Source organism: Oncorhynchus tshawytscha, linkage group LG33, assembly GCF_018296145.1.
Source record: "Oncorhynchus tshawytscha isolate Ot180627B linkage group LG33, Otsh_v2.0, whole genome shotgun sequence".
Lineage (NCBI taxonomy): Eukaryota > Metazoa > Chordata > Actinopteri > Salmoniformes > Salmonidae > Oncorhynchus > Oncorhynchus tshawytscha.
The window spans coordinates 23637463-23664947 of record NC_056461.1 but is presented as its reverse complement, the minus strand read 5'-3'; the positions used below and the strand labels follow the sequence as shown (position 1 = coordinate 23664947).

At 47.0% G+C, this 27485-nt stretch overlaps 1 protein-coding gene and 1 long non-coding RNA gene across 3 annotated transcripts in view; one reads left to right on the top strand and one right to left on the bottom strand.

Annotated features, from left to right (window-relative positions):
• The window catches only part of LOC112231008 (astrotactin-2-like), a 500130-nt gene that overhangs the window by 367743 nt on the left and 104902 nt on the right, over window positions 1-27485 (top strand). For both annotated transcript variants that reach the window (XM_042311033.1, XM_042311034.1), the window contains one exon: window positions 6592-6854. In XM_042311033.1, the coding sequence (XP_042166967.1) occupies window positions 6592-6854 (263 nt within the window). The remainder of the gene's footprint in view (window positions 1-6591; window positions 6855-27485) is intronic.
• Window positions 624-27485, bottom strand: LOC112231010. The gene is made up of 3 exons (XR_002950402.1): window positions 27357-27485; window positions 20907-21002; window positions 624-1981 (listed from the first exon to the last, which is right to left on the bottom strand). It is a non-coding gene; the product is annotated as an uncharacterized LOC112231010 (long non-coding RNA).

The window sequence follows — 27485 nt, the reverse complement described above, 5'->3', positions numbered from 1 at the left end:
GACAGAAATGGTAGCAGAAAGCGAATGTTGAACTTTCATTGCACACATATCCAGATGATGCAACGTACCATTTGATCCAGATGATGCTACGTATCATTTGGCGCAACATACTGTGGATGGGATCGAGGCGTTATTTTCCAACCACCTCTATTTTCATTGGCTCTTACATCTGCATCTGGGACAAGCTCCCAAAGTGGTTGGCAGTTATTTTTAGTCAATCAGTTTGGAATGATTTTATACAGGGATATATGGTACATTAAGTTTTATAAGCTCATGTATTAAATAATGTAGCTAGTGTAAAATGTAATGTCTGTTTATTAGTACAATACAACATTGTCTCTAGTTTTAGCAAATAAAATATATTATTCTAATGTCATGGGCATTGCATTATACACCATTTAATGATTCCTCCTTTCTGAAAAACGGTACACCTCTTAAAATCCTTTACCAGAGAATTAATTATTCAAGTATCCCAACTCAAATCATTTATCATGAAATTATGTGGGCCATTTGAGAGCAATGCAGGATTTATAGACATGCCTTCCATGAAATGTAATACAATGCTCTTACATCCTGTAGTAACAGGATGAAAATAAATGAGGACAGTAAGAAGATACATCCTTTGAACCGTGAAAAGTATCCATCTCTATCAGTAGCCTACAGTTATACACAGTCATGGGCAGATGAGTGCAGATGCTGCAGCCCATGGAAAATAGTATATCAGCTGACCCCTAGATGGCAGCAAAGGTCTTATTACAAAATGTATTTGTAGTGAGCTACAGGGTTGTAATAATAGAGTAATAATGAAATAATACCTTGTATGATGTATTGTTTTATTTTTGATGTAGGTGGTTGTTGTGTTGTGTTTTGTTGTGATGTAATTGTTTTATCCCCGTTGAATCCCAGGAAGAAAGCTGCTAATGGGGTAATGAGGATACTAATAAACACAACAACAAACAAATTGCACTTCAGAAAATGAACTACCTGCACATTAATATAAATTAAAAGTTCATTTGCAATTTGAAGATTTTCATAACGCAATCATAATGTTAAGCTATGCATAACTAAAAGGTAAATGGAAAGGAAAAAGGATAGTCCATATGCTTGCTTTAGCTATGCATTAAAATGTTTTCTCTGTACATTCTCAGTGAGCTTAACATATATTTTACATTTATTAAGACATTTGTAAAGACAATAGGCTTTTGACTCACAGAACAGAAACCTTTTGTGCTGTTGCTGTAATTGCGCTGCAGCTGTGCCATATTGATATTGTGGTATTTAGGAAGCATATTATCTTTGCTTACCTAAAAATCACTGTCTACTTATATTCATCTGACACAATGGGCCTTGGAAAAAATGAAAACTTCAACAGCACTTTGTTTTAGTTTTGAATATTTTTGGGGACTTTTGCATCAATCAGGGTGTTTAGTTCATGGCCTCTACTATATTGCTTCCACCCACAACCCGGATTGATTCAGATGGAGAGTAGGCTAGACAAGGGGATGTAGCTACTCACTTTATACTACTGAGATACACCCTCTCTTTGTGTCTCTCCCTCCTCATCATGTGTGTATTTCATTGCAATTTCCCTTCATCTTGCATTTTCACTAAGAAAATGCAGAAATCAACTGACTGAGGAGAATAAATAGGGGATATGATCTTGACGAGTACCAGAGTAGTTATAAAGGCCAAATTTCATGTCAAAAAACTCCTGAACAGAGATATTTTATGGGGCAATAATAACAATGCCAACACTAACAATCTGACAACATCTGTGTGAAATTAGCACTGAGATATCTGACACGTTGCTGGTGTTGCCAGGGACACGATCATGACCAGAGTGTAGCTTCTAAGAATACACTGTATCAACAAAGACTCATTATTTAGAGAGAGGGAGAGACGGAGAGAGGGAGAGAGAGCCCCCGTTGAAGCCGTCCGTGCTGTCCGTGCCCTTTGAGTAGTCATAGCAACCCGTGCCGTCCTTCATCGGCCACAGCCCATCAGGACGTTGGAGGGACAAGAGAGAGACACCGGAGAAGGAGAGAAACAGAGAGAGAGAGAGATATCAATGTTTGGGAAAGTCATTCATCCTTTATATATTAACTGTCTGTTTTACAGATTGCCCAAATATAAAACACAACATCTTCACTGCTCCTCTCCCAAAACAATTTAAGCTACCCATTAATACATTTTCTGTAGAATCCAGACAAAATAGAATGTCACACAGTTGTAAGCCTCCTACACACCTGTAATTAATGCATAAGGGCTGTGTTATCCAGTGTCCATTTGTCACCTCTCAATCCCATCTAAAACGTTGGGATTAATATTAACTGTCAGACATGATTGTCGCAGGCTTACGGATGGAGAGGAAGGGGAAGGAAGTAACGCAGACGGCTGTGATGTGAGCAGCCCTGCGAAGCCTGCAGTAAAACCTGGGATAATCACAGGGCTTTATTGCGAGGGCCAAGTGATGACAGCTCCTTTCTGTGTCTGTGTTGACTCAAGAAGTGCGTGTAATTGGGCTCTTAGAGCCACCCCTTGAGCCTGTTTACATAGGATACGGAGGAGAGTATCCCTCCCCTTTCCCTACTCCAGTCCTTTCATACTCTCTCTGCTCTGCAGCTGGGTCTGTGTTTGGAGCCCACAGTCTCACCACAACATCAGCCTATTATCAAACTACACACACACACACTGTCTGATGACGTATATCTCACACACTTGCATGTGTTGAATGAAAGAGGGAATTTATTGACTCACGCTTCTCACCTCTGTGTTTTACATTTTTACTACAGTGTATATATCTCATTTGAGCTGGTGTTACAGTATATGTATGGGTGGTGAGTCCTTGTGGCAGTGGAATGTTTGTTTTTGCGTAGAAGATTCATTTTGGAACTCTGTCACCGACTAGTCCTCTTATCCTGAAAATGTCAGATAATCTGCACCTGTGTTACATTTATGCTTTTCCCCCACCTGCTCCAGTGGAAGCTATTTTTCACAGATGTTCTGTGAGAGAGTCCAGCTCCGAATGTGTTTGTGTGTATGAGGAACGGAAGCAGAAGGCATAACAAGCTTTGTCCTTGGCTCGGCTTTTAAAGGGCCGTCGAGAGAGAATGCGAGGCTAGTGAGTTTAAGGACCAACACACATGCTGATTAAGTTCACGCGCTGTACATTTTATTTTGTTCTGTAAAATATTCCCGAAGGCTGCTCTATTTCAATATGATTAAATGCATTGCAGAAAATGAATCATTTGGAAATTATGTGAAATCTTTTAAATGACTTTTACCCTAAGCTGCTGCCAATTACTCTATTGGGTGGCAGGTAGCCTAGTGGTTAGCGCGTTGGATTAGGAACCAAAAGGTTGATAGATCGAATCCCCGAGCTGACAAGGTAAAAATCTGTCATTCTGCCCCTGAACAAGGCAGTAAACACACTGTTCCTAGGCCTTCATTGAAAATAAGAATTTGTTCTTAACTGACTTGCCTTGTTAAAAAAGTAACCTCCCCCCTTCCTCCTCTGGTAAAATGTAGCTTGCACAAACTGTGTGAGTTTGGCCTTTGGTTAGGGGTGTAGCTAGCTAATACATCTCACTTCTGGCGCTGCCTGGTGTTCTCCTCCCCCTGTTGATTCAGCTCTAGACCTTTTCCTACAATTCTGGATATGACTGAGTCAGTTAATTGCTCTGCAGTTGGAGAAAACCTGTAGGCCTCTTAATAGCAAACAATTAGAGACTATGGCTGGAAATCATTCACTCATAGTCAACCACGGCATTGCTCCTGTGCAGCACAAAAGTACAGGTTAGGTAATGGAACTACTTAGACAAGGCATGCAGATTGAACAAAACAATATTCATTCTGATATGCCATGAAAACATTCATACCCACTTGGGGTTATGAAGACCCCCCCCCCCCCACAATAAATACACATTTGGAAGAATTAAGTAAAATCATCCATAGCACATGATGAATATGATTTCCTCCCATCAGCAGTTTGCAACAGTGTACATTTGATTGAACATGGCTGTAGGCTGAGAGACCCTCACCACTCAGTCAGAGCTCCTCTCTCCAGCCTGCACAGCAAATTGGCAGGTGTTTAAATCTCGGTGTTGAGGTAAAACGTGTTATATCTGAGTGTTGATTCGAGTGAGGTTATCACTAGAGGATTTAAATTGACGCCACCTGCGGTGAACAGTGTTAACCAGGTGGTGGTGTTGTTACTCGACTGTAACTTCCGTTAACTCTCAGAGTGGAAAAGGTGTTATGGCGAAATGTTTATGTTCCTATCAATCAATGCAGTAAATGTCAACAAGCACACAATAATCAAACTTTTTTTAAATAATCCCCAAAAAGTACAGCAGTTGATATATAAATACTATATAAACATTATTAAAGTGACCAGTGTTCAATGACTATGTACATAGGGCAGCAGTCCCTAAGGTGCAGAGTAGAGTACCCGGGGGTAGCCGGTTCAAGGCAGTTGAAAGGGTTCTACATGGAACCCAAAAGGCTTCTACATGGAACCCAAAAGCGGTCTTCAAATGATTCTCATATGGGGACACCCGAAGAACCCTTTTATGTTCTTGATAGCACCTTTTTTTTTTAAGCGTGTAGGGTACTGGGCAGAGGTTGTCTAGGGATGGATAATCCATGAGTCCCTGCCACATGCATCTAGTGTCTGAGCCATTGAACTGTGACTCCACTTTGTCTCTGTACTGACGTTTTGCCTCGTTGATTGCCTTACGTAGGTCATAATTGGTCGGTTTGTACACGTCCATGTTCCCAGTCACCTTGCCGTGGTTATCTCCGCCACGTGGCGAAATGTGTAGAATTGCAGGAAATGAGCTTTAAAACAGATACACTTTGTCATGCGGCCAACAGGAGGGCCTCTTAAAGTCTTTAGTCGGCGACCGCACCCATGGCCACGCTCCCATGAAGCCGACCACATAAACCCCATTTTGATCCAGGAGAAAACTGTGATTGATTCATTGATCTCATACTACACATAGATAAATAACATGCATTTTTCTAAACTAATCCCATCTGTAAGTGGTTGGACCTATTTCACCCATTATTGAGATGGTTTAGGTAGTTTCATTTTTCATTATTCCCTACCTTTGCAGTCATTCTAACTGCAGATTGTGAGTAGTTGAAAGTCACAATTATTGGATATCCTAACTCTGACTCGATTCCAATAGGAATTATATAACACTTTGCAAGCCAGCATAATATGACTTGCCGATGTGGCCTGTAAACCAGGAGTTTCAAATCACTGTGAGTAAAACTAGGCTGTCGAAGTATGGTATTGTCAACAAAAAAAGTTATTGTCAAAAAAAGTAATGGATTGTCATAAATAATAGTTTTTATGCTAAAATATTAACTTAGGGAATCATTTGGTGAAGAATACAGGAATGAAAGCCATGATTGCAACAAACATGTCACTGTCACTAGCAAACACAGTCATGGGTGGTACAGGTACCTTTAAAATTCACTCGAAAGGCAACCTGGGAAATATATATGCAAATAAGGCTTTAAACCTTCCAGTGATATACAAAAAAACACGCAAAAACAAATTACTGTAACACCACAGGTGTTAATTCCCTAACACTGAGATTGTGTAACAGCATCAGCGCCAATAAAATGTTAATGTTAGTTGGAATTTGCAACATCCATGGTTTTAGGGACCTAAGACTCTTTAAAAAGTGTTAGTTTAACACTATTTTGGTGGGCTACATATACACAAGAAAGTGTTACATTTAACACTGTGGGTGTTCAAATTCTGATCGCAAATTTGCTGTGTGTCCCGTCTCTCCTCCCTCCCATCAACACAGACAGACAGCACATCTGCTGCTTTCCCAACACATGGCTGTATACTTCCCTCCATCCAAGGAAACACTCAACACTCAATTAACATTACTCCCTGTTTCACTTCTTTCCAACGTAGCATTGTTAGCCCACTGGCTCGGGTACGTTATGCGCAAGAATCCCCCTGTCGATGAGAATGCTTATCAATGCTTATTTACACTATGCAGGAATAAGTCATCACCCACCGTTCATTCCCGGTGGAGGAGTTGATGACAATGAGGGATTCTTTTGTTTTGACCGCAATAGAAAGTAGATCCAGATGGTGGCACATGCGATGTGAGTGAGGCGGCCGTGTGAAACTCCCCCTTTCACTGGCTGTGTATTTTGATATGAGCCATTTTGGGGGATAGGAAGACGTGAATGCAGCTGTCAGCCTTGTGTTATGGGCGATTCAGGACATGTGGCGGACGTACGTCGATGCAGGTTTGCATGTGTCAGTGTGTATGGGGGTTTGGCTCTGGTCCTTTGTCGCTCAGACACCGTTCTGGTCTCTTGCGAAGAGATTTCATCTCAAAATGAGACTAATCTCTGTAAATAAAGCTAAACGAAAAGGAAAGTCTCTTGTCATTTACACAATGTGTTTTTTGGGAACGGTAGATGTTGCTCCCAACCACTGACACAGGGTCAGCTAGTTCTCCATGTCCCTAATGATTAAGGTTAGGACTGATAAAATCTGATGTTAGACTATAGACTGTTTTTCAGTTGCCCTCTCTCCTTCTTTCTGTCTCCCAGAGGCGACAGACCAGGGAAGCAGGCGCGAGCTCAAGTCCATGCCCTTCATCAGCTACCTGTCTGGGCTGCTGAAGACCCAGCTGCTGACAGAGGACCTGGTGAGTGGCGTGGAGATCCGCTGCGAAGAGAAGGGCAGCTGTCCGTCGGCCTGCCACCTGTGCCGTCAGGCAGGCCGCGAGCAGCCCTCGCCCATCCCCGTCCTGCTGGAGGTCAGCCGCATCGTGCCCCTCTACAACCTGGTGCAGGACAACGTCACGAAGGAGGTGAGGGGGGATGGAGGGAGAGTTGGATGAAAGGGGCAGGGAGATGGAAGGAGGGTGATGGACTGCACCACCAAATAAGTGAGGGTGGAACGAGGAACAGAGGGAGAGAAGGATGGTGGGAGAAGAATAGGGATGATGGGCGGGGACCCCTCTATAGTCTGGTACAGAACTACGTCACCAAATAGGTGAGGGATGGAGGGGAAAGAGGCAATGGAGAGAAGGTAGGAGGGGAACAGTGGAGAGGGATGGAGAGAAGGTAGGAGGCAGTGGAGAGGGATGGAGAGAAGGTAGGAGGCAGTAGAGAGGGATGGAGAGAAGATAGGAAGTAGTGGACAGGGATGGAGAGAAGGTAGGTAGGAGGCAGTAGAGAGGGATGGAGAGAAGGTAGGAGGCAGTGGAGAGGGATGGGAGAGAAGGAAGTAGAGGGGCGGTGGAGAGGGATGGAGAGAAGGTAGGGGAACAGTGGAGAGGGATGGAGAGAAGGTAGGAGGGGAACAGTGGAGAGGGATGGAGAGAGGGTAGGAGGCAGTGGAGAGGGATGGAGAGAAGGTAGGAGGCAGTAGAGAGGGATGGAGAGAGGGTAGGAGGCAGTGGAGAGGGATGGAGAGAAGGTAGGTAGGAGGCAGTAGAGCGGGATGGAGAGAAGGTAGGAGGCAGTGGAGAGGGATGGAGAGAAGGAAGTAGAGGGGCGGTGGAGAGGGATGGAGAGAAGGTAGGAGGCAGTGGAGAGGGATGGAGAGAAGGTAGGAGGCAGTAGAGAAGGATGGAGAGAAGGTAGGAGGCAGTGGAGAGGGATGGAGAGAAGGTAGGAGGCAGTGGAGAGGGATGGAGAGAGGGTAGGAGGCAGTAGAGAGGGATGGGAGAGAAGGATGTAGAGGGGCGGATGGAGAGGGATGGAGAGAAGGTAGGAAGCAGTGGAGAGGGGTGGAGAGAAGGTAGGAAGCAGTGGAGAGGGATGGAGAGAAGGTAGGTAGGGAGGCAGTGGAGGAGGAGGGATGGAGAGGGTGGAGAGTGGGGGTGGAGAGAAGGTAGGAGGCAGGTAGCAGAGAGGGATGAGAGAAGGTAGGAGGCAGTGGAGAGGATAGGAGGCAGTGGAGAGGGATGGAGAGAAGGTAGGAGGCAGTGGAGAGGGATGGAGAGAGAGGGTAGGAGGCAGTAGAGAGGGATGGGAGAGAAGGAAGTAGAGGGGTGGTGGAGAGGGATGGAGAGAAGGTAGGAAGCAGTGGAGAGGGGTGGAGAGAAGGTAGGAAGCAGTGGAGAGAAGGTAGGAAGCAGTGGAGAGGGATGGAGAGAGGGTAGGAGGCAGTGGAGAGGGATGGAGAGAAGGTAGGAGGCAGTAGAGAGGGATGGGAGATAAGGGGTGGTGGAAGGGATGGAGAGGGGCGGTGGAGAGGGATGGAGAGAAGGTAGGAGGCAGTGGAGAGGGATGGAGAGAAGGTAAGAGGCAGTAGAGAGGGATGGAGAGAAGGTAGGAAGCAGTGGAGAGGGGTGGAGAGAAGGTAAGAGGCAGTAGAGAGGGATGGAGAGAAGGTAGGAAGCAGTGGAGAGAAGGTAGGAAGCAGTGGAGAGGGATGGAGAGAGGGTAGGAGGCAGTAGAGAGGGGTGGGAGAGAAGGAAGTAGAGGGGCGGTGGAGAGGGATGGAGAGAGGGTAGGAGGCAGTAGAGAAGGATGGAAATAAGTAAGGGAGGTGGTGGAGAGGGATGGAGAGAGGGTAGGAGGCAGTAGAGAGGGATGGAGAGAAGGTAGGAGGCAGTAGAGAGGGATGGAAATAAGTAAGGGAGGTGGTGGAGAGGGATGGAGAGAGGGTAGGAAGCAGTGGAGAGGGATGGAGAGAAGGTAGGAAGCAGTGGAGAGGGATGGAGAGAAGGTAGGAAGCAGTGGAGAGGGATGGAGAGAAGGTAGGAGGCAGTAGAGAGGGATGGGAGAGAAGGAAGTAGAGGGGCGGTGGAGAGGGTTTTTTAAATATTTTTTAAAATTTTATTTCACCTTTATTTAACCAGGTAGGCCAGTTGAGAACAAGTTCTCATTTGCAACTGCGACCTGGCCAAGATAAAGCATAGCAGTGTGAGCAGACAACACAGAGTTACACATGGAATAAACAATTAACAAGTCAATAACACAGTAGAAAACAAAGGGGGGAGTCTATATACAATGTGTGCAAAAGGCATGAGGAGGTAGGCAAATAATTACAATTTTGCAGATTAACACTGGAGTGATAAATGATCAGATGGTCATGTACAGGTAGAGATATTGGTGTGCAAAAGAGCAAGTAAATAAATAAAAACAGTATGGGGATGAGGTAGGTGAAAATGGGTGGGCTATTTACCAATAGACTATGTACAGCAGCAGCGATCGGTTAGCTGCTCAGATAGCTGATGTTTGAAGTTGGTGAGGGAGATAAAAGTCTCCAACTTCAGCGATTTTTGCAATTCGTTCCAGTCACAGGCAGCAGAGTACTGGAACGAAAGGCGGCCAAATGAGGTGTTGGCTTTAGGGATGATCAGTGAGATACACCTGCTGGAGCGCGTGCTACGGATGGGTGTTGCGATCGTGACCAGTGAACTGAGATAAGGCGGAGCTTTACCTAGCATGGACTTGTAGATGACCTGGAGCCAGTGGGTCTGGCGACGAATATGTAACGAGGGCCAGCCGACTAGAGCATACAGGTCGCAGTGGTGGGTGGTATAAGGTGCTTTAGTGACAAAACGGATGGCACTGTGATAGACTGCATCCAGTTTGATGAGTAGAGTGTTGGAAGCCAATTTGTAGATGACATCGCCGAAGTCGAGGATCGGTAGGATGGTCAGTTTTACTAGGGTAAGCTTGGCGGCGTGAGTGAAGGAGGCTTTGTTGCGGAATAGAAAGCCGACTCTTGATTTGATTTTCGATTGGAGATGTTTGATATGAGTCTGGAAGGAGAGTTTGCAGTCTAGCCAGACACCTAGGTACTTATAGATGTCCACATATTCAAGGTCGGAACCATCCAGGGTGGTGATGCTAGTCGGGCATGCGGGTGCAGGCAGCGATCGGTTGAAAAGCATGCATTTGGTTTTACTAGCGTTTAAGAGCAGTTGGAGGCCACGGAAGGAGTGTTGTATGGCATTGAAGCTTGTTTGGAGGTTAGATAGCACAGTGTCCAATGACGGGCCGAAAGTATATAGAATGGTGTCGTCTGCGTAGAGGTGGATCAGGGAATCGCCCGCAGCAAGAGCAACATCATTGATATACACAGAGAAAAGAGTCGGCCCGAGAATTGAACCCTGTGGCACCCCCATAGAGACTGCCAGAGGACCGGACAGCATGCCCTCCGATTTGACACACTGAACTCTGTCTGCAAAGTAATTGGTGAACCAGGCAAGGCAGTCATCCGAAAAACCGAGGCTACTGAGTCTGCCGATAAGAATATGGTGATTGACAGAGTCGAAAGCCTTGGCAAGGTCAATGAAGACGGCTGCACAGTACTGTCTTTTATCGATGGCGGTTATGATATCGTTTAGTACCTTGAGTGTGGCTGAGGTGCACCCGTGACCGGCTCGGAAACCAGATTGCACAGCGGAGAAGGTACGGTGGGATTCGAGATGGTCAGTGACCTGTTTGTTGACTTGGCTTTCGAAGACCTTAGATAGGCAGGGCAGGATGGATATAGGTCTGTAACAGTTTGGGTCCAGGGTCTCTCCCCTTTGAAGAGGGGGATGACTGCGGCAGCTTTCCAATCCTTGGGGATCTCAGACGATATGAAAGAGAGGTTGAACAGGCTGGTAATAGGGGTTGCGACAATGGCGGCGGAAAGTTTCAGAAATAGGGTGTCCAGATTGTCAAGCCCAGCTGATTTGTACGGGTCCAGGTTTTGCAGCTCTTTCAGAACATCTGCTATCTGGATTTGGGTAAAGGAGAACCTGGAGAGGCTTGGGCGAGGAGCTGCCGGGGGGGCGGAGCTGTTGGCCGAGGTTGGAGTAGCCAGGCGGAAGGCATGGCCAGCCGTTGAGAAATGCTTATTGAAGTTTTCGATAATCATGGATTTATCGGTGGTGACCGTGTTACCTAGCCTCAGTGCAGTGGGCAGCTGGGAGGAGGTGCTCTTGTTCTCCATGGACTTCACAGTGTCCCAGAACTTTTTGGAGTTGGAGCTACAGGATGCAAACTTCTGCCTGAAGAAGCTGGCCTTAGCTTTCCTGACTGACTGCGTGTATTGGTTCCGGACTTCCCTGAACAGTTGCATATCCCGGGGACTATTCGATGCTATTGCAGTCCGCCACAGGATGTTTTTGTGCTGGTCGAGGGCAGTCAGGTCTGGGGTGAACCAAGGACTGTATCTGTTCTTAGTTCTGCATTTTTGAACGGAGCATGCTTATCTAAAATGGTAAGGAAGTTACTTTTAAAGAATGACCAGGCATCCTCAACTGACGGGATGAGGTCAATGTCCTTCCAGGATACCCGGGCCAGGTCGATTAGAAAGGCCTGCTCACAGAAGTGTTTTAGGGAGCGTTTGACAGTGATGAGGGGTGGTCGTTTGACTGCGGCTCCGTAGCGGATACAGGCAATGAGGCAGTGATCGCTGAGATCCTGGTTGAAGACAGCGGAGGTGTATTTGGAGGGCCAGTTGGTCAGGATGAGCGTCTATGAGGGTGCCCTTGTTTACAGAGTTAGGGTTGTACCTGGTGGGTTCCTTGATGATTTGTGTGAGATTGAGGGCATCTAGCTTAGATTGTAGGACTGGCGGGGTGTTAAGCATATCCCAGGTTAGGTCACCTAACAGAACAAACTCTGAGGCTAGATGGGGGCGATCAATTCACAAATGGTGTCCAGGGCACAGCTGGGAGCTGAGGGGGTCGGTAGCAGGCGGCAATAGTGAGAGACTTATTTCTGGAGAGAGTAATTTTCAAAATTAGTAGTTCGAACTGTTTGGGTATGGACCTGGAAAGTATGACATTACTTTGCAGGCTATCTCTGCAGTAGACTGCAACTCCTCCCCCTTTAGCAGTTCTATCTTGACGGAAGGTGTTATAGTTGGGTATGGAAATCTCTGAATTTTTGGTGGCCTTCCTGAGCCAGGATTCAGACACAGCAAGGACATCAGGGTTAGCAGAGTGTGCTAGAGCAGTGAGTAAAACAAACTTAGGGAGGAGGCTTCTGATGTTGACATGCATGAAACCAAGGCTTTTCGATCACAGAAGTCAACAAATGAGGGTGCCTGGGGACATGCAGGGCCTGGGTTTACCTCCACATCACCCGCGGAACAGAGAAGGAGTAGTATGAGGGTGCGGCTAAAGGCTATCAAAACTGGTCGCCTAGAGCGTTGGGGACAGAGAATAAGAGGAGCAGGTTTCTGGGCATGGTAGAATATATTCAGGGCATAATGCGCAGACAGGGGTATGGTGGGGTGCGGGTACAGTGGGGGTAAGCCCAGGCACTGGGTGATGATGAGAGAGGTTGTGTCTCTGGACATGCTGGTTGTAATGGGTGAGGTCACCGCATGTGTGGGAGGTGGGACAAAGGAGTTTTCAGGGGTATGAAGAGTAGAACTAGGGGCTCCATTGTGAACTAGAACAATGATAACTAACCTGAGCAACAGTATACAAGGCATATTGACATTTGAGAGAGACATACAGCGAGGCATACAGTAATCACAGGTGTTGAATTGGGAAAGCTAGCTTAAACAGTAGGTGAGACAACAGCTAATCAGCTAGCACAACAACAGCAGGTAAAATGGCGTTGACTAGGCAACGGGGCCGACAGATAAAACATAAACAAGCAGAATGGAGTACCGTGATTAATGGACAGTCCAGAGTGCATCAGCTATGTAGCCAAGAGATCAGTGTCCAGGGGGCAGCGGTGGATGGGGCAGGGAAGCTGGACTGGCGAGTGTTATCCAGGTTGAAAAAAAAGTTAACAATGACTAAATAGCTTGTAGCTAGTTAGCTGGTTAGCTTCTGGAGGTTCTTGAGTGTGTTCTAAAAATTAAAAATAATAGCGATTCCGTATCACATCGGGTGAGGCAGGTTTCCGGAAAGGTATAAACAGATTAAAAATCAAGAAGAGATAGAAAGTAAATATGGGTCCGGTGAGTGTTTGGGACGCGGCGATTCAGACGGTTAGCAGGCCTGTGCTAACAAGCTAACAGTTCGTAGGCCCGGGCTAGACAAGCTAGCAGTTAGCAGGCCTGTGCTAACAAGCTAACAGTTCGTAGGCCCGGGCTAGACAAGCTAGCAGTTAGCAGGCCTGTGCTAACAAGCTAACAGTTCGTAGGCCCGGGCTAAACAAGGTAGCAGTTAGTGGACCGGGGCTAGACAAGCTAGCAGTTAGCAGGCCGAGTTTAGCAAGCAGGGAGATAGCGAGGGCTAGAGAGTTGGCCTTTAGGGGACGTCGCGATGGGGTGAGTCTGTTTATTCCTCTTCATGCGGTGACATCGATAGACCGGTCGTGGGCCCGGGTATTGTAGCCCAGGAGTATGCTACGGTGGTAGTACAGGTGCGCTGGCCGGGCTAGCTTCACGCTAAGTGGGTGGAAGCGCTAGCCAGGAGTAATCATCCGGGGTTGCGGTTTAGCTAGATAGCTAGTTGTGAAGATCCAGCTGAAATGTTCCGTTTGCGGTGGGAATCCAGGGATGAATCCGGGGATGAAAAATAAATAGGTCCGTTATGCTCTGGTTAGAGTCGCGTTGTTCGAGCTGGCGAGAGCTTTCCGAGCTAAAGGTTAGCTTAGCTGATGACCGGTTAGCTGAAGACCGCTAGCATAGCTGGTGGGTAGCCGGCTAGCTTCAGTTGAGGGGTTCCGGTTCCGAAGTAAATATAAATACTTTAGGAAAAATAGCTACATTGGGTGAGGCGGGTTGCAGGAGAGTATTTGGAAGTATTTGGAAGCTTAGGTTTAGCAAAATGTTTTTGAAGAAAAATATGTAAAAAACGAAAAATAGACGATATATACAAGGGACACGACGAGACAGGACGGCTTACTGCTACGCCATCTTGGACGTTAGGATGGAGAGAAGGTAGGAAGCAGTTGGAGAGGGATGGAGAGAAGGTAGGAAGCAGTGGAGAGGGGTGGAGAGAAGGTAGGAAGCAGTGGAGAGGGATGGAGAGAGGGTAGGAGGCAGTGGAGAGGGATGGAGAGAAGGTAGGAGGCAGTAGAGAGGGATGGAAATAAGTAAGGGAGGTGGTGGAGAGGGATGGAGAGAAGGAAGGAGGAGGGGATGGGAGAGAAGGAAGGAGGAGGGCAGTGGAGAGGGATGGAGAGAAGGAAGGAGGAGGGCAGTGGAGAGGGATGGAGAGAAGGTAGGAGGCAGTGGAGAGGGATGGAGAGAAGGAAGGAGGAGGGCAGTGGAGAGGGATGAGAGAAGGAAGGAGGAGGGCAGTGGAGAGGGATGAGAGAAGGAAGGAGGAGGGCAGTGGAGAGGGAAGGAGAGAAGGAAGGAGGAGGGCAGTGGAGAGGGATGGAGAGAAGGAAGGAGGAGGGCAGTGGAGAGGGATGGAGAGAAGGAAGGAGGAGGGCAGTGGAGAGGGATGGAGAGAAGGAAGGAGGAGGGCAGTGGAGAGAAGGAAGGAGGAGGGCAGTGGAGAGAAGGAAGGAGGAGGGCAGTGAAGACGAATGGAGAGAAGGAAGGAGGAGGGCAGTGAAGAGAAGGAAGGAGGAGGGCTGTGGAGAGGGAGGGAGAGAAGGAAGGAGGAAGGCAGTGGAGAGGGAGGGAGAGAAGGAAGGAGGAGGGCAGTGGAGAGGGAGGGAGAGAAGGAAGGAGGAAGGCAGTGGAGAGGGAGGGAGAGAAGGAAGGAGGAGGGCAGTGGAGAGGGATGGAGAGAAGGAAGGAGGAGGGCAGTGGAGAGAAGGAAGTAGGAGGGCAGTGGAGAGGGGTGGAGAGAAGGAAGGAGGAGGGCAGTGGAGAGAAGGAAGTAGGAGGGCAGTGGAGAGGGATGGAGAGGAGGAAGTAGGAGGGCAGTGGAGAGGGATGGAGAGAAGGAAGGAGGGGAACAGTGGAGAGAAGGAAGGAGGAGGGCAGTGGAGAGGGATGGAGAGAAGGAAGGAGGATGGCAGTGGAGAGGAATGGAGAGAAGGAAGTAGGAGGGCAGTGGAGAGGGATGGAGAGAAGGAAGGAGGAGGGCAGTGGAGAGGGATGGAGAGGAGGAAGGCAGTGGAGAGGGATGAGAGAAGGAAGTAGGGGGCGGTAGAGAGGGATGAAGATAAGGAAGGAGGAAGGCACTAGAGAGAGAGAGAATGAAGGAGGGGAGCAGTGGAGAGGGATGGAGAGAAGGAAGGAGGAGGGCAGTGGAGAGGGATGGAGAGAAGGAAGGAGGAGGGCAGTGGAGAGGGATGGAGAGAATGAAGGAGGAAGGCAGTGGAGAGGGATGGAGAGAAGGAAGGAGGAGGGCAGTGGAGGGGATGGGAGAGAAGGAAGTAGGAGGGCAGTGGAGAGAAGGAAGTAGGAGGGCAGTGAAGAGGAATGGAGAGAAGGAAGGAGGAGGACAGTGGAGAGAAGGAAGTAGGAGGGCAGTGTAGAGGGATGTAAAGGAAGGAGGAGGGCAGTGGAGAGGGATGGAGAGAAGGAAGGAGGAGGGCAGTAGAGAGGGATGGAGAGAAGGAAGGAGGAGGGCAGTGGAGAGGGATGGAGAGAAGGAAGGAGGAGGGCAGTGAGTGGAGAGGGATGGAGAGAAGGAAGGAGGAGGGCAGTGGAGAGAAGGAAGGAGGAGGGCAGTGAAGAGGAATGGAGAGAAGGAAGTATGGGGGGGCGGTAGAGAGGAGGAAGAGAAGGAAGGAGGAGGGCTGTGGAGAGGGAGGGAGAGAAGGAAGGAGGAAGGCAGTGGAGAGGGAGGGAGAGAAGGAAGGAGGAAGGCAGTGGAGAGGAAGGGAGAGAAGGAAGGAGGAGGGCAGTGGAGAGGGAGGGAGAGAAGGAAGGAGGAGGGCGGTGGAGAGGGAGGGAGAGAAGGAAGGAGGAAGGCAGTGGAGAGGGAGGGAGAGAAGGAAGGAGGAGGGCAGTGGAGAGGGATGGAGAGAAGGAAGGAGGAGGGCAGTGGAGAGAAGGAAGTAGGAGGGCAGTGGAGAGGGGTGGAGAGAAGGAAGGAGGAGGGCAGTGGAGAGAAGGAAGTAGGAGGGCAGTGGAGAGGGGTGGAGAGAAGGAAGGAGGAGGGCAGTGGAGAGAAGGAAGTTGGAGGGCAGTGGAGAGGGATGGAGAGAAGGAAGGAGGGGAACAGTGGAGAGGGATGGAGAGGAAGGCAGTGGAGAGATGGAAGGAGGAGGGCAGTGGAGAGGGATGGAGAGAAGGAAGGAGGAGGGCAGTGGAGAGAAGGATGGAGGAGGGCAGTGGAGAGAAGGAAGGAGGAGGGCAGTGGAGAGGAATGGAGAGAAGGAAGGAGGAGGGCAGTGAAGAGGAATGGAGAGAAGGAAGTATGGGGGCGGTAGAGAGGGAGGAAGAGAAGGAAGGAGGAGGGCTGTGGAGAGGGAGGGAGAGAAGGAAGGAGGAAGGCAGTGGAGAGGGAGGGAGAGAAGGAAGGAGGAAGGCAGTGGAGAGGGAGGGAGAGAAGGAAGGAGGAGGGCAGTGGAGAGGGAGGGAGAGAAGGAAGGAGGAGGGCGGTGGAGAGGGAGGGAGAGAAGGAAGGAGGAAGGCAGTGGAGAGGGAGGGAGAGAAGGAAGGAGGGCAGTGGAGAGGGATGGAGAGAAGGAAGGAGGAGGGCAGTGGAGAGAAGGAATTAGGAGGGCAGTGGAGAGTGGTGGAGAGAAGGAAGGAGGAGGGCAGTGGAGAGAAGGAAGTTGGAGGGCAGTGGAGAGGGATGGAGAGAAGGAAGTAGGAGGGCAGGGATGGGAGGAGGGATGGAGAGAAGGAAGGAGGGGAACAGTGGAGAGGGATGGAGAAGGAGGAAGGCAGTGGAGAGAAGGAAGGAGGAGGGCAGTGGAGAGGGATGGAGAGAAGGAAGGAGGAAGGCAGTGGAAAGGAATGGCGAGAAGGAAGTAGGAGGGCAGTGGAGAGGGATGGAGAGAAGGAAGGAGGAGGGCAGTGGAGAGAAGGAAGGAGGAGGGCAGTGGAGAGGGATGGAGAGAAGGAAGGAGGGGGCAGTGGAGAAGGAAGTAGGGGGCGGTAGAGAGGGATGAAGATAAGGAAGGCGGAAGGCACTAGAGAGAGAGAGAGAATGAAGGAGGGGAGCAGTGGAGCGGGATGGAGAGAAGGAAGGAGGAGGGCAGTGGAGAGGGATGGAGAGAAGGAAGGAGGAGGGCAGTGGAGGGATGGGGATGAAGGAGGAAGGCAGTGGAGAGGATGGAGAGAAGGAAGGAGGGCAGTGGAGAGGGATGGAGAGAAGGAAGGAGGAAGGCAGTGGAGAGGGATGGAGAGAAGGAAGGAGGAGGGCAGTGGAGAGGGAGGGAGAGAAGGAAGGAGGAGGGCAGTGGAGAGGGATGGAGAGAAGGAAGGAGGAGGGCAGTGGAGAGAAGGAAGTAGGAGGGCAGTGGAGAGGGGTGGAGAGAAGGAAGGAGGAGGGCAGTGGAGAGAAGGAAGTTGGAGGGCAGTGGAGAGGGATGGAGAGAAGGAAAGAGGGGAACAGTGGAGAGGAGGAAGGCAGTGGAGAGAAGGAAGGAGGGGGCAGTGGAGAGGGATGGAGAGAAGGAAGGAGGAGGGCAGTGGAGAGAAGGAAGGAGGAGGGCAGTGGAGAGGGATGGAGAGAAGGAAGGAGGAAGGCATTGGAGAGGAATGGAGAGAAGGAAGTAGGAGGGCAGTAGAGAGGGATGGAGAGAAGGAAGGAGGAGGGCAGTGGAGAGAAGGAAGGAGGAGGGCAGTGGAGAGGGATGGAGAGAAGGAAGGAGGAGGGCAGTGGAGAAGGAAGTAGGGGGCGGTAGAGAGGGATGAAGATAAGGTAGGAGGAGGGCAAAAGAGAGGGATGGAGAGAATGAAAGAGGAAGGCAGTGGAGAGGGATGGAGAGAAGGAAGGAGGAAGGCAGTGGAGAGAAGGAAGGAGGAAGGCAGTGGAGAGGGATGGAGAGAAGGAAGGAGGAGGGCAGTGGAGAGGGAGGGAGAGAAGGAAGGAGGAAGGCAGTAGAGAGGGAGGGAGAGAAGGAAGGAGGAGGGCAGTGGAGAGGGATGGAGAGGAGGAAGGCAGTGGAGAGGGATGAGAGAAGGAAGTAGGGGGGGCGGTAGAGAGGGATGAAGATAAGGAAGGAGGAAGGCACTAGAGAGAGAGAGAATGAAGGAGGGGAGCAGTGGAGAGGGATGTTGAGAAGGAAGGAAGCAGTGGAGAGGGATGTTGAGAAGGAAGGAAGCAGTGGAGATAGATGAAGGAAAGGTGGCTGGTAGAGAGGGGGCGATGGGGAGCTCTCCTCTGTTTGATAAATAACTAAAGTACCAGTCAAAAGTTTGGACACACCTACTCATTCAAGGGTTTTTCTTAATGCTCAAACGCATTGAGGAAAGAAATTCCACAAATGAACTTTTAACAAGGAACACATGTTAATTGAAATGTGTTCCAGGTGCCTACCTCATGAATGTGGTTGAGAGAATGCCAAGAGTGTGCAAAGCTGTCATCAAGGCTTTAAACTGGTACTGTACGTCACCACAGAGGTGAGGGGAAAGGGGGGAGGAGAAAGGGAGAGAGACAGATGGTAGGTGAAGGACAGGTGACAATGGGGGGATTGGGGAGACAGCCATGTCTAGAATGACATTATCAAAGAGGTGAAATGGGGGGAAAGGCAGAGAGGAAATGGAGAGATATGTGGAAGTGTCAAGCCAACAGTACAGTTTACTGAGTGTAAATATGAATTACAGCAATTTTATCAAATAAAATTATATTTCAGTAGGAAATAAGATGATAAAAATAGATGTGCCATCTGGTCAAAGGGTTCAACCGAAAGTTCCATTGCTATAACCGTACAGGAAATTCAAGAACAGGAAACATATTTGTATAGTTTGTCATTTATTCACACATCCATTTGTAATTTGGCTGCTTTGAGAATATAAAATATACAGTATAAGGATATTTTAGTTTTACCACAGCAAAGTTGACACAATCGTGCTTGGCTGTAATATCAGGGTTGGGCTTTGAATTAAAGGCAGTCGAATCAGGAAGTAAACAAAAATTACTATTTCAATAATCGAAAAGGGGAATTTATTTTCAATCACTTCTCAATAAACTGAAAAGCAGAAGCTATTTATTTTAAGAGTTTTAACCTTTCTGAATTTTAAATTCAAATAATTTCCTGAATTGACTACCAATTCAATTTGAGCCCAACCCTGGTAGATGTAGTTACCAAACTCCCCCCTAGGTGGAGTAAGTGGGTTAAATTTCACTATTTAAAATACACTGTAGTGTGGAGAATAGAAAAAGGTGACGTCATGGTTCTCCTCTTGTGGGGATAAATGCAGAGAGTTGTGTTTGTGCGTGCGGGCGGGCATGCGTGCGTGCGTTTGATTGTGTATAATTTTTTTCTAGATTCATCTGTATTGTCTTGTCATGACTGTGTTGCTGTTTTGGGTGATGTTTCCCCCTTGAGAGGAACCTTTGATTATTAGATACTGGAAGCTAGTTATGTTTGGAATCTCATCCCTAAGGTGATTTAGCTGAGGGTCTGGCTCCGCTTCACATTTAGTTTACACCATCTTCCCTCAGCTGGGCTCAATTTGAGGAGAGGGAGATGCAATTAGGAGGTCCACTGCACTTGTGTGTGTGCGTGTCAAAAGTTATATTACACCTACTCATTCAAGGTTTTTTCTTTATTTTTACTATTTTTTACATTGTAGAATAAATAGTGAAGACATCGAAACTATGAAATAACACATATGGAATCATGTAGTAACCAAAAAAGGTGTTAAACAAATCAAAATATATTTTAGATTCTTCAGAGTAGCCACCCTTTCCCTTGATGACAGCTTTGCAAACTCTTGGCATTCTCTCAACCAGTTTCTGCTGGAATGCTTTTCCAACAGTCTTGAAGGAGTTCCCACATATGCTGAGCACTTTTTGGCTGATTTTCCTTCACTTTGCAGCCCAACTCATCCCAAACCATCTCATTTGGGTTGAGTTCGGGTGACTGTGGAGGCCATGTCGTCTGATGCAGCACTCCATCACTCTCCTTCTTGGTCAAATAGTCCTTAGCCTGCAGGTGTTTTGGGTCATTGTCCTGTTGTTTTATTTCATAGTTTTGATGTCTTTACTATTATTCAACAATGTAGAAAATAGTAAAATTAAAGAAAAACCCATGAATGACTAGGTGTGTCCAAACATTTGACTGGTACTGTATGTGTGTATGATTATGTTTATGACTCACCTGTTAACTGGATTGCATTGGCTCAGGCTGATAACGGATGTCCCTTGTCCCCTCACTTACGTAGACACACACAAATGCATGCACACACACACACTAACGCGCGCACACACACCGCTACCCGTTCCCCACCACCTCCACTGGGACCAGAACGGTCAAGCATCTAATTACCCTGCCTGACTAAAATGACGGCATGCAGCACAGCAGTAACAGCACTGGCAACACACACGCACACATACACAACAACAAAGACCCCAGCCCATACGTGCCGCCCATACCAAGCGTCTGTATCAGCCACGAAGAAAAGAGGCACAATCGATAGCAGACGGCCCCTAGTGGGCTCAGTCGATACATAAACGTGAGGAAGAGCAAAGTGTCCTATTTTTCTCCTCCTTCTAGTCTTCTGGGGACAGGGGGGACAGGGGGGCAGACTGCGGTGGGTCACTGGCGAGGGTCGGCCCTCCGAGGTAGCGGGATTATTAGCTTGGTATTGATGCATCGACCCTATAGGGACAAGCTAGTGCTGCTCTTGGCCAGCTCTCTGAAAGACTCCTGCCTCTATTAGCATAGCAGACACAACGGCCTGGCCATACATCTCTACTACACGATAAAGGCAGTACACTGATTGAAACTGTGCCGTGTGACTACCCCTCTCCCCCACCTGGAAAAAGAAGGCCGCGCAAAATGCTTTCACTAAGATGCTACAATAAATAAACAAGGGGAAATCATGGTTGTTTATTGTGAAGCAAAAAGGAAAGGATGTTGCCCTTGTGTGCCTGTGTGTACAAACCCAGTTTGTATCTCCAGCCATGCAAAACTACCTGCGGCTCTCAATGCCAAGCTGCCGTCTTGCCTCCGCTGCTGCTTCCCCTGCTGTCTGCCTATGACAAGGCTTGTCATGTTCCTCCCATTTCGATCTGCCCATTACAAAAGTAGACAGGTATTGTGTTACTATCTGGAATTATCCGTCTGTCTGCTTCCTCGGAAAACAGCCCTACCGGAACAATGGGGCAAAGGATTAAAACAACAAAATTCACTGCCCCCCTCCTCACTTAAAAAACACGGTTCCAGGAAAACATTTTGAGAGAAAGTAAAAGTCACTCTCCGACTCTGTCTTCAATGCTACGATTACGACAGGGCTAGTTTAAGGATTTGACGAAGAAAACGGGAGAAAAACAAGATGATCTTTGAAGCCGTTTTACATTACATGTTATGTATGATGTTTATCTCCCAGTCAGATAATGACAGAGAGACCTCTCACCACCTCTTTGGGGAAGTGTTGAGTCAGGCCTGTTATGAATGTATGTTTCATAACCCCAGATCTTACCCCACACTGAGACTATACCTACCTATTGTATTTGGAGAGTAACTATACGCAGTTAGCTACTCTCCCCCTAGAAGGACCCTCCCCTGGCCCTGTTTCAGTGACAGAGCCCAATACCTCAATGGATAAATAAATAAACTCATGCCAGTGTAGGTTGCCAGCAGGCCTGAGTCCTGCATGGCCCTGATTGAATTATGGCAGAGCTATTGAACAAATTGGCTGTGAGGCTAATGACTCAGAACACTGTGTATCTTGCTGAGTAATCAACCCCCCTCTGCACCCACCACACTCTCACCCCCCCCATCATCTTTTCTGTTTTCCTAAATGGCGTTTCCTGCACAAGGTCGGGTGCAGACCCAGGTTTGACTCATGCAGTCTCCTTAAACTTGTTAAACTCAGGGCTTGAGGAAAATGAACGAGTTTACTGGGGCGGCCTCTCAACTTTTTGTGTGCTTTCTGGAGTTGGGGTGGTGATGGTGTAATCTAATGGAAACTGTTTGGATCTCCTCTTCAAAAATGCCCCCCTGGAAACAGTTTACCCCCAAGTGCATCAAGGCTGCAGGTTTATCCAATAAGCTCTAAGCCTCTATAAGAAAGGTTATGACATCAGACCTGGCCACCCCTTGAAAAAGTGTGAAGCCACCGCTTTTTACCAAATTGATTTATTTGAACACGAAGAGGCTGGAAACCCACAACACAGAGCCATTCAAGTTGCCATTAAGCCTGGATCAAATTAGCTTAGAGCATCCTGAGACCAGGTTGACTCTCCTGAAACTCAATATGGGTTAGGGTTCCTTAGTGACCCAGCCGCCACCCCAGCCCCATCGACTCTTCTGTGAACCACCATACAATTGACCCCAATGTCCCTTAGTTCCTGGAAGTCCTCCGCTTGATGGAACTCCTAGAAACTGGAGATCTAGATGTTCTATCCTTTGTTAACAGGATGGAGAGGGGTCCTTGCCACCCACACCACATCACACTGCTGTCACCGCTGTCCTGCTATTCTGCTCCTCGCTGACTCTCACCACCCCGGATCCTCCAATAAATCAATAGTGCAGGCCAGCTGGCCAGTGTTTTCACAAATTAGCCAGAGGAGATGGACAGTAATTTGGCCGGTGTAGATTAGCCAAACAGATGAATATGCTAGGAGGTCACCATGATCCCCTGCTCTTCTTGTAAGTGATGGCTTTCTGCATAGTGAGCCAAACCAGGTACTACATTGTCTACTGGCTAGTGTGATGTCAGAGGGTTTGGTGGCGTGGGCAGGACAGGGCGGACACTGCTATGTCACACTGGTCAAAGTGGAGAGGAGTGTGCAGAATTGAATTTCAAAAAAAAAATATATATATATAAAGTAATAAAAGTTATACCTGATGATACCATCAAAAGTTAAAACATTTTAAAAACTATGATTTTCAAACACTATGAGATTCGCAGTGACAAGAATACTGTCCCTTGAGCTAGAAACTCGTTGCAGGTTTTAAAAAAATCACTGTTGTTTCTTTCTTTTTTTAAACACAGATCATAGAACCACTCTGTTTTCACATATGTAGACACTGGTTTAGTGCTGGAGGTTATGAATATGAGGTTGAAACGTGGGGGAATTGCCCTTTAAGAGGGAAAAATACTCTTCTAAATCTACAGTTGAAGTCGGAAGTTTACATGCACTTAGGTTGGAATCATTAAAACTCGTTTTTCAACCACTCCACAAATTTATTTTTTAACAAACTGTAGTTTTGGCATGTCGGTTAGGACATCTACTTTTTGCATGACACAAGTAATTTTTACAACAATTGTTTAATTTATAATTCACTGTATCACAATTCCAGTGTGTCAGAAGTTTATATTCACTAAGTTGACTGTGCCTTTAAACAGCTTGGAAAATTCCAGAAAATGATGTCATGGGTTTAGTTAGAAGCTTCTGATAGGCTAATTGACATAATTTTAGTCAATTGGAGGTGAACCTGTGGATGTATTTCAAGGCCTACCTTCAAACTCAGTGCCTCTTTGCTTGACATCATGGGAAAATCAAAAGAAATCAGCCAAAACCTCAGAAAAAAAATTGTAAACCTCCACAAGTCTGGTTCATCCTTGGGAGCAATTTCCAAACGCCTGAAGATAACACGTTCATCTGTACAAACAATAGTACGCAAGTATAAACATCATGGGACCACGCAGCCGTCATACCGCTCAGGAAGGAGAAGCATTCTGTCTCCTAGAGATGAAGGTACTTTGGTGTGAAAAGTGCAAATCAATCACAGAACAACAGCAAAGGACCTTGTGAATATGCTGGAGGAAACAGGTACAAAAGTATCTATATCCACAGTAAAATAATTCCTATATCGACATAACCTGAAAGGTCTCTCAGCAAGGAAGAATCCACTGCTCCAAAACCGCCATAAAAAGCCAGACTACGGTTTGCAGCTACACATGGGGACAAAGATCATACTTTTTGGAGAAATGTCTCCTCGTCTAATGAAACAGAAATATAACTGTTTGGCCATAATGACCATCGTTATTTTTGGAGGAAAAAGGGAGAGGCTTGCAGGCCGAAGAACACCATCCCAACCGTGAAGCACGGGGGTGGCAGCATCATGTTTTGGGGGTGCTTTGTTGCAGGAGAGACTGGTGCACTAAACAAAAAAGATGGCTTCATGAGGAAGGACACTTGTGTGGATATATCAAAGCAACATCTCAAGGCATCAGTTAGAAAGTTAAAGCTTGGACACAAATGGGTCTTCCAAATGGACAATGACCCCAAGTACACTTCCAAAGTTGTGGCAAAATGGCTTAAGGACAACAAAGTCAAGGTATTGGAGTGGCCATCACAAAGCCCTGACCTCAATCCTATAGAACACTTGTGGGCAGAACTGAAATAGTGTGTGTGACCAAGGAGGCCTACAAACCTGACTCAGTTACACCAGCTCTGTCAGGAGGAATGGGCCAAAATGCACCCAACTTATTGTGGTAAGCTTGTGGATGGCTACCCAAAACGTTTGACCCAAGTTAAACAATTTAAAGGCAATGCTACCAAATACTCATTGAGTGTATGTAAATGTCTGACCCACTGGAAATGTGATGAAATAAATAAAAGCTGAAATAATGTATTCTCTCTACTATTATTCTGACATTTCACATTCTTAAAATAAAGTGGTGATCCTAACTGACCTAAAACAGGGATTTTTTTACTAGGATTAAATGTCAGGAATTGTGAAAAACTGAGTTTAAATGTAGTTGGCTAAGGTGTATGTAAACTTCCAACTTCAACTGTATAAGTTAATGCTTTATCATGAAGGCAATAGAATAAAGTGCTCCACCATTCCAGCTATTACATAAAAAAATAAAATAAAAAAATCTTCTCAGGCATGATGTTTGCCTGCAATCTAACCCCCTTAAGGGACCTCCCTGTCCAACCCCTTTTTCTTGAAGCGCTTCTACCCTACCCCCACCCCGGTAGCACTGGCCACTACTTATATGGATCCATCAGTTTTCTGGGAAAAGCATAATCTACTGTTAATCAATACGGGATAGTGTATCATCCTATCCTCCACTGCCGTACCATGGCTCAACTAACAGGATTGGACAGTAGTTTATCCCTGCGTTTTAGCTGCGTGCAGAATTGTGCCAGGCCATGTCATGGAGGGATTTTCCTGTTGTGTGTGTGTGTCTGTGTACATGTCTGTGTGTGTCACGTATTTTGTTTTATACTGAACGTGCTTGACATATTAACACTCACTATGTATCCATAACAGGCTCATGTCTGTTCTGTTTTTGTTTTTTCATCCTGCCCCCGAAGGGTATACTGCAAAGCAGACTCAATGAGTTAGCCTGCTAACTTGCCTAAGTATTCAGAAATAACTTATTTTGGGGGTAAAGAAGCAGTGCCTTCAGAAAGTATACAGACTCCTTGACTTTTTCTACATTTTATTACGTTACAGCCTTGTACTAAAATGGATTAAAGAGAAAAAATCATCAGCAATCTACACACAATACCCCATAATGACTAAGCATTTTTGTAAATTTCTATGAAAATGAAATACCTTATTTACATAAGTATTCAGACCCTTTTCTCTAAGACACAAAATTGAGCTCTGGTGCATCCTGTTTCCATTGATCATCCTTGAAATGTTTCTACAACTTGACTGGAGTCCAAATGTGGTAAATTCAATTGGTTGGACATGATTTGGAAAGGCACACACCTGTCTATATAAGGTCCCAAAGTTAACAGTGCATGCAAAAACCAAGCCATGAGGTCAAATTAATTGTCCATAGAGCTCAAGATGGAACTCTTTGGCCTGAATGCTAAACGTCACGTTTGGAGGAAACCTGGCACCATCTCTAAGGTGAAGCATGGTGGTAGCAGCATCATGATGTGTTGATGTTTTTTAGCGGTAGGGACTGGGAGACTAGTCAGGATTGAGGCATAGATGAACAGAGCAAAGTACAGAGAGATCCTTGATGAAAACCTGCTCCAGAGCTCTCAGTAACTCAGACTGGGGCAAAGTTTCACCTTCCAACAGGCCAACGACCCTAAGCACAAAGCCAAGACAATGTGGTAATGGCTTTGGGACAAGTTCTATATGTCCTTGAGTGGCCCAGCCAGAACCCGAAATTGAACCCGATCGGACATCTCTGGAGAGACCTGAAAATAGCTGTACAGCAACGCTCCCCATCCAACCTGACAGAGCTTGAGAGGATCTGCAGAGACGAATGGGAGAAATTCCCCAAATACAGGTGTACTATGTGTGTAGCATCATACCCAAGAAGACTCGATGCTGTAATCGCTGCCAAAGGTGCTTCAACAAAGTACTGAGTAAAGGTTCTGAATACATATGTAAATGTAATGTTTCATTTTTAAATATATGCATAAATTAGCAAAAATGTCTAAAAACCTGTTTTTGCTTTGTCATTAAGTGGTATTGTGTGTAGATTGATGAGGAAAAACAACATTTTAATTGACCTAACAAAATGCGGAAAAGGTCAAGGGATCTGAATACTTTCTGAAGGCACTGTAAGCTTGAAATGGGCATGGTCTAATTGACACAACAACTAAAAACACATAAGTTTTGCATTCTTAATCAGCCAGAAGTCATTTATTATCAAAGCTGGCTAACTCATTGATCCTGTTCTGTAGTAGACCCTTCAGGTCTTACCTCTCCTACCCTCCTCTCCGAACCACAATTAGACCCCCCCCTGTTTACCCAGTTGAGACTGGATTGCATTACTCTTTGAAACATAAACACAGGGCCGTAATCGGTTTGTCTATTTTTCAAATGTGCAGCCATGCAGTCAAGCAAAGCCGGCCTGACTGGGGGGTTTTCTAGGAATGTGAGGCAGAGCTGTGGTCTCCCCCCAGCATTAGAGATAATTTCCCATGTTTGTCTATGGGTCTGCATGCATGTGCTCCCCAAAGGCTTCCTGTTGTGTTTGCTGATGATCTGGTTCCCATTGACTGAGTTGCGGACTGTGGAGTCTCTCTCTTTCTGTCTTTCTGTGTCTCGTCTCTTTCTATTGTTCAGCCAACATTTAGCCACATTGTTGGCGGGGGATCTCATAATCTCAAGAAATGCAATCACTTTCTTCCACATTTTTTTCCCCCTGTCTTGCCTGTCTCTCTCAGGAAAGTCATTATTTGTGGATTGCAGTGTTGGCTAGGCTGAGTGGGCTTCCCACTAATAGGGGCTCATTCAGCAGGCTCATTTAGAGGGGGTAGTGTTGGAGGGTAAATAAGGGGAAAGACCTGACTGACTGCTGGAGGCCTGTTGATCCTATCGCCTAGCAGGGGGGCCCTCGCTGGAGGGAGGGAGGCATCCCAGCCCAGTGCTCCCTTACTGTACATCGCACTACGTTTCATTTTAGGATTTTAGCACTTTGTAACTTGTATTGAAAAGTGGTATACAAATAGTTATTATTAACACAATTAAAGTAATTATTAGAATACACACACCTTTCTTTGTTTCTCTCTGCCTCTCTGTTTCTCTCTCCATCTCCTCTCCTTTTCTCTTTTCCTCTCTGCTCCTCTCTTTCTGTCTGCCTCTTTCTTGCTGCACGGTCTGTTTTGCTGCTGCACGTTCCA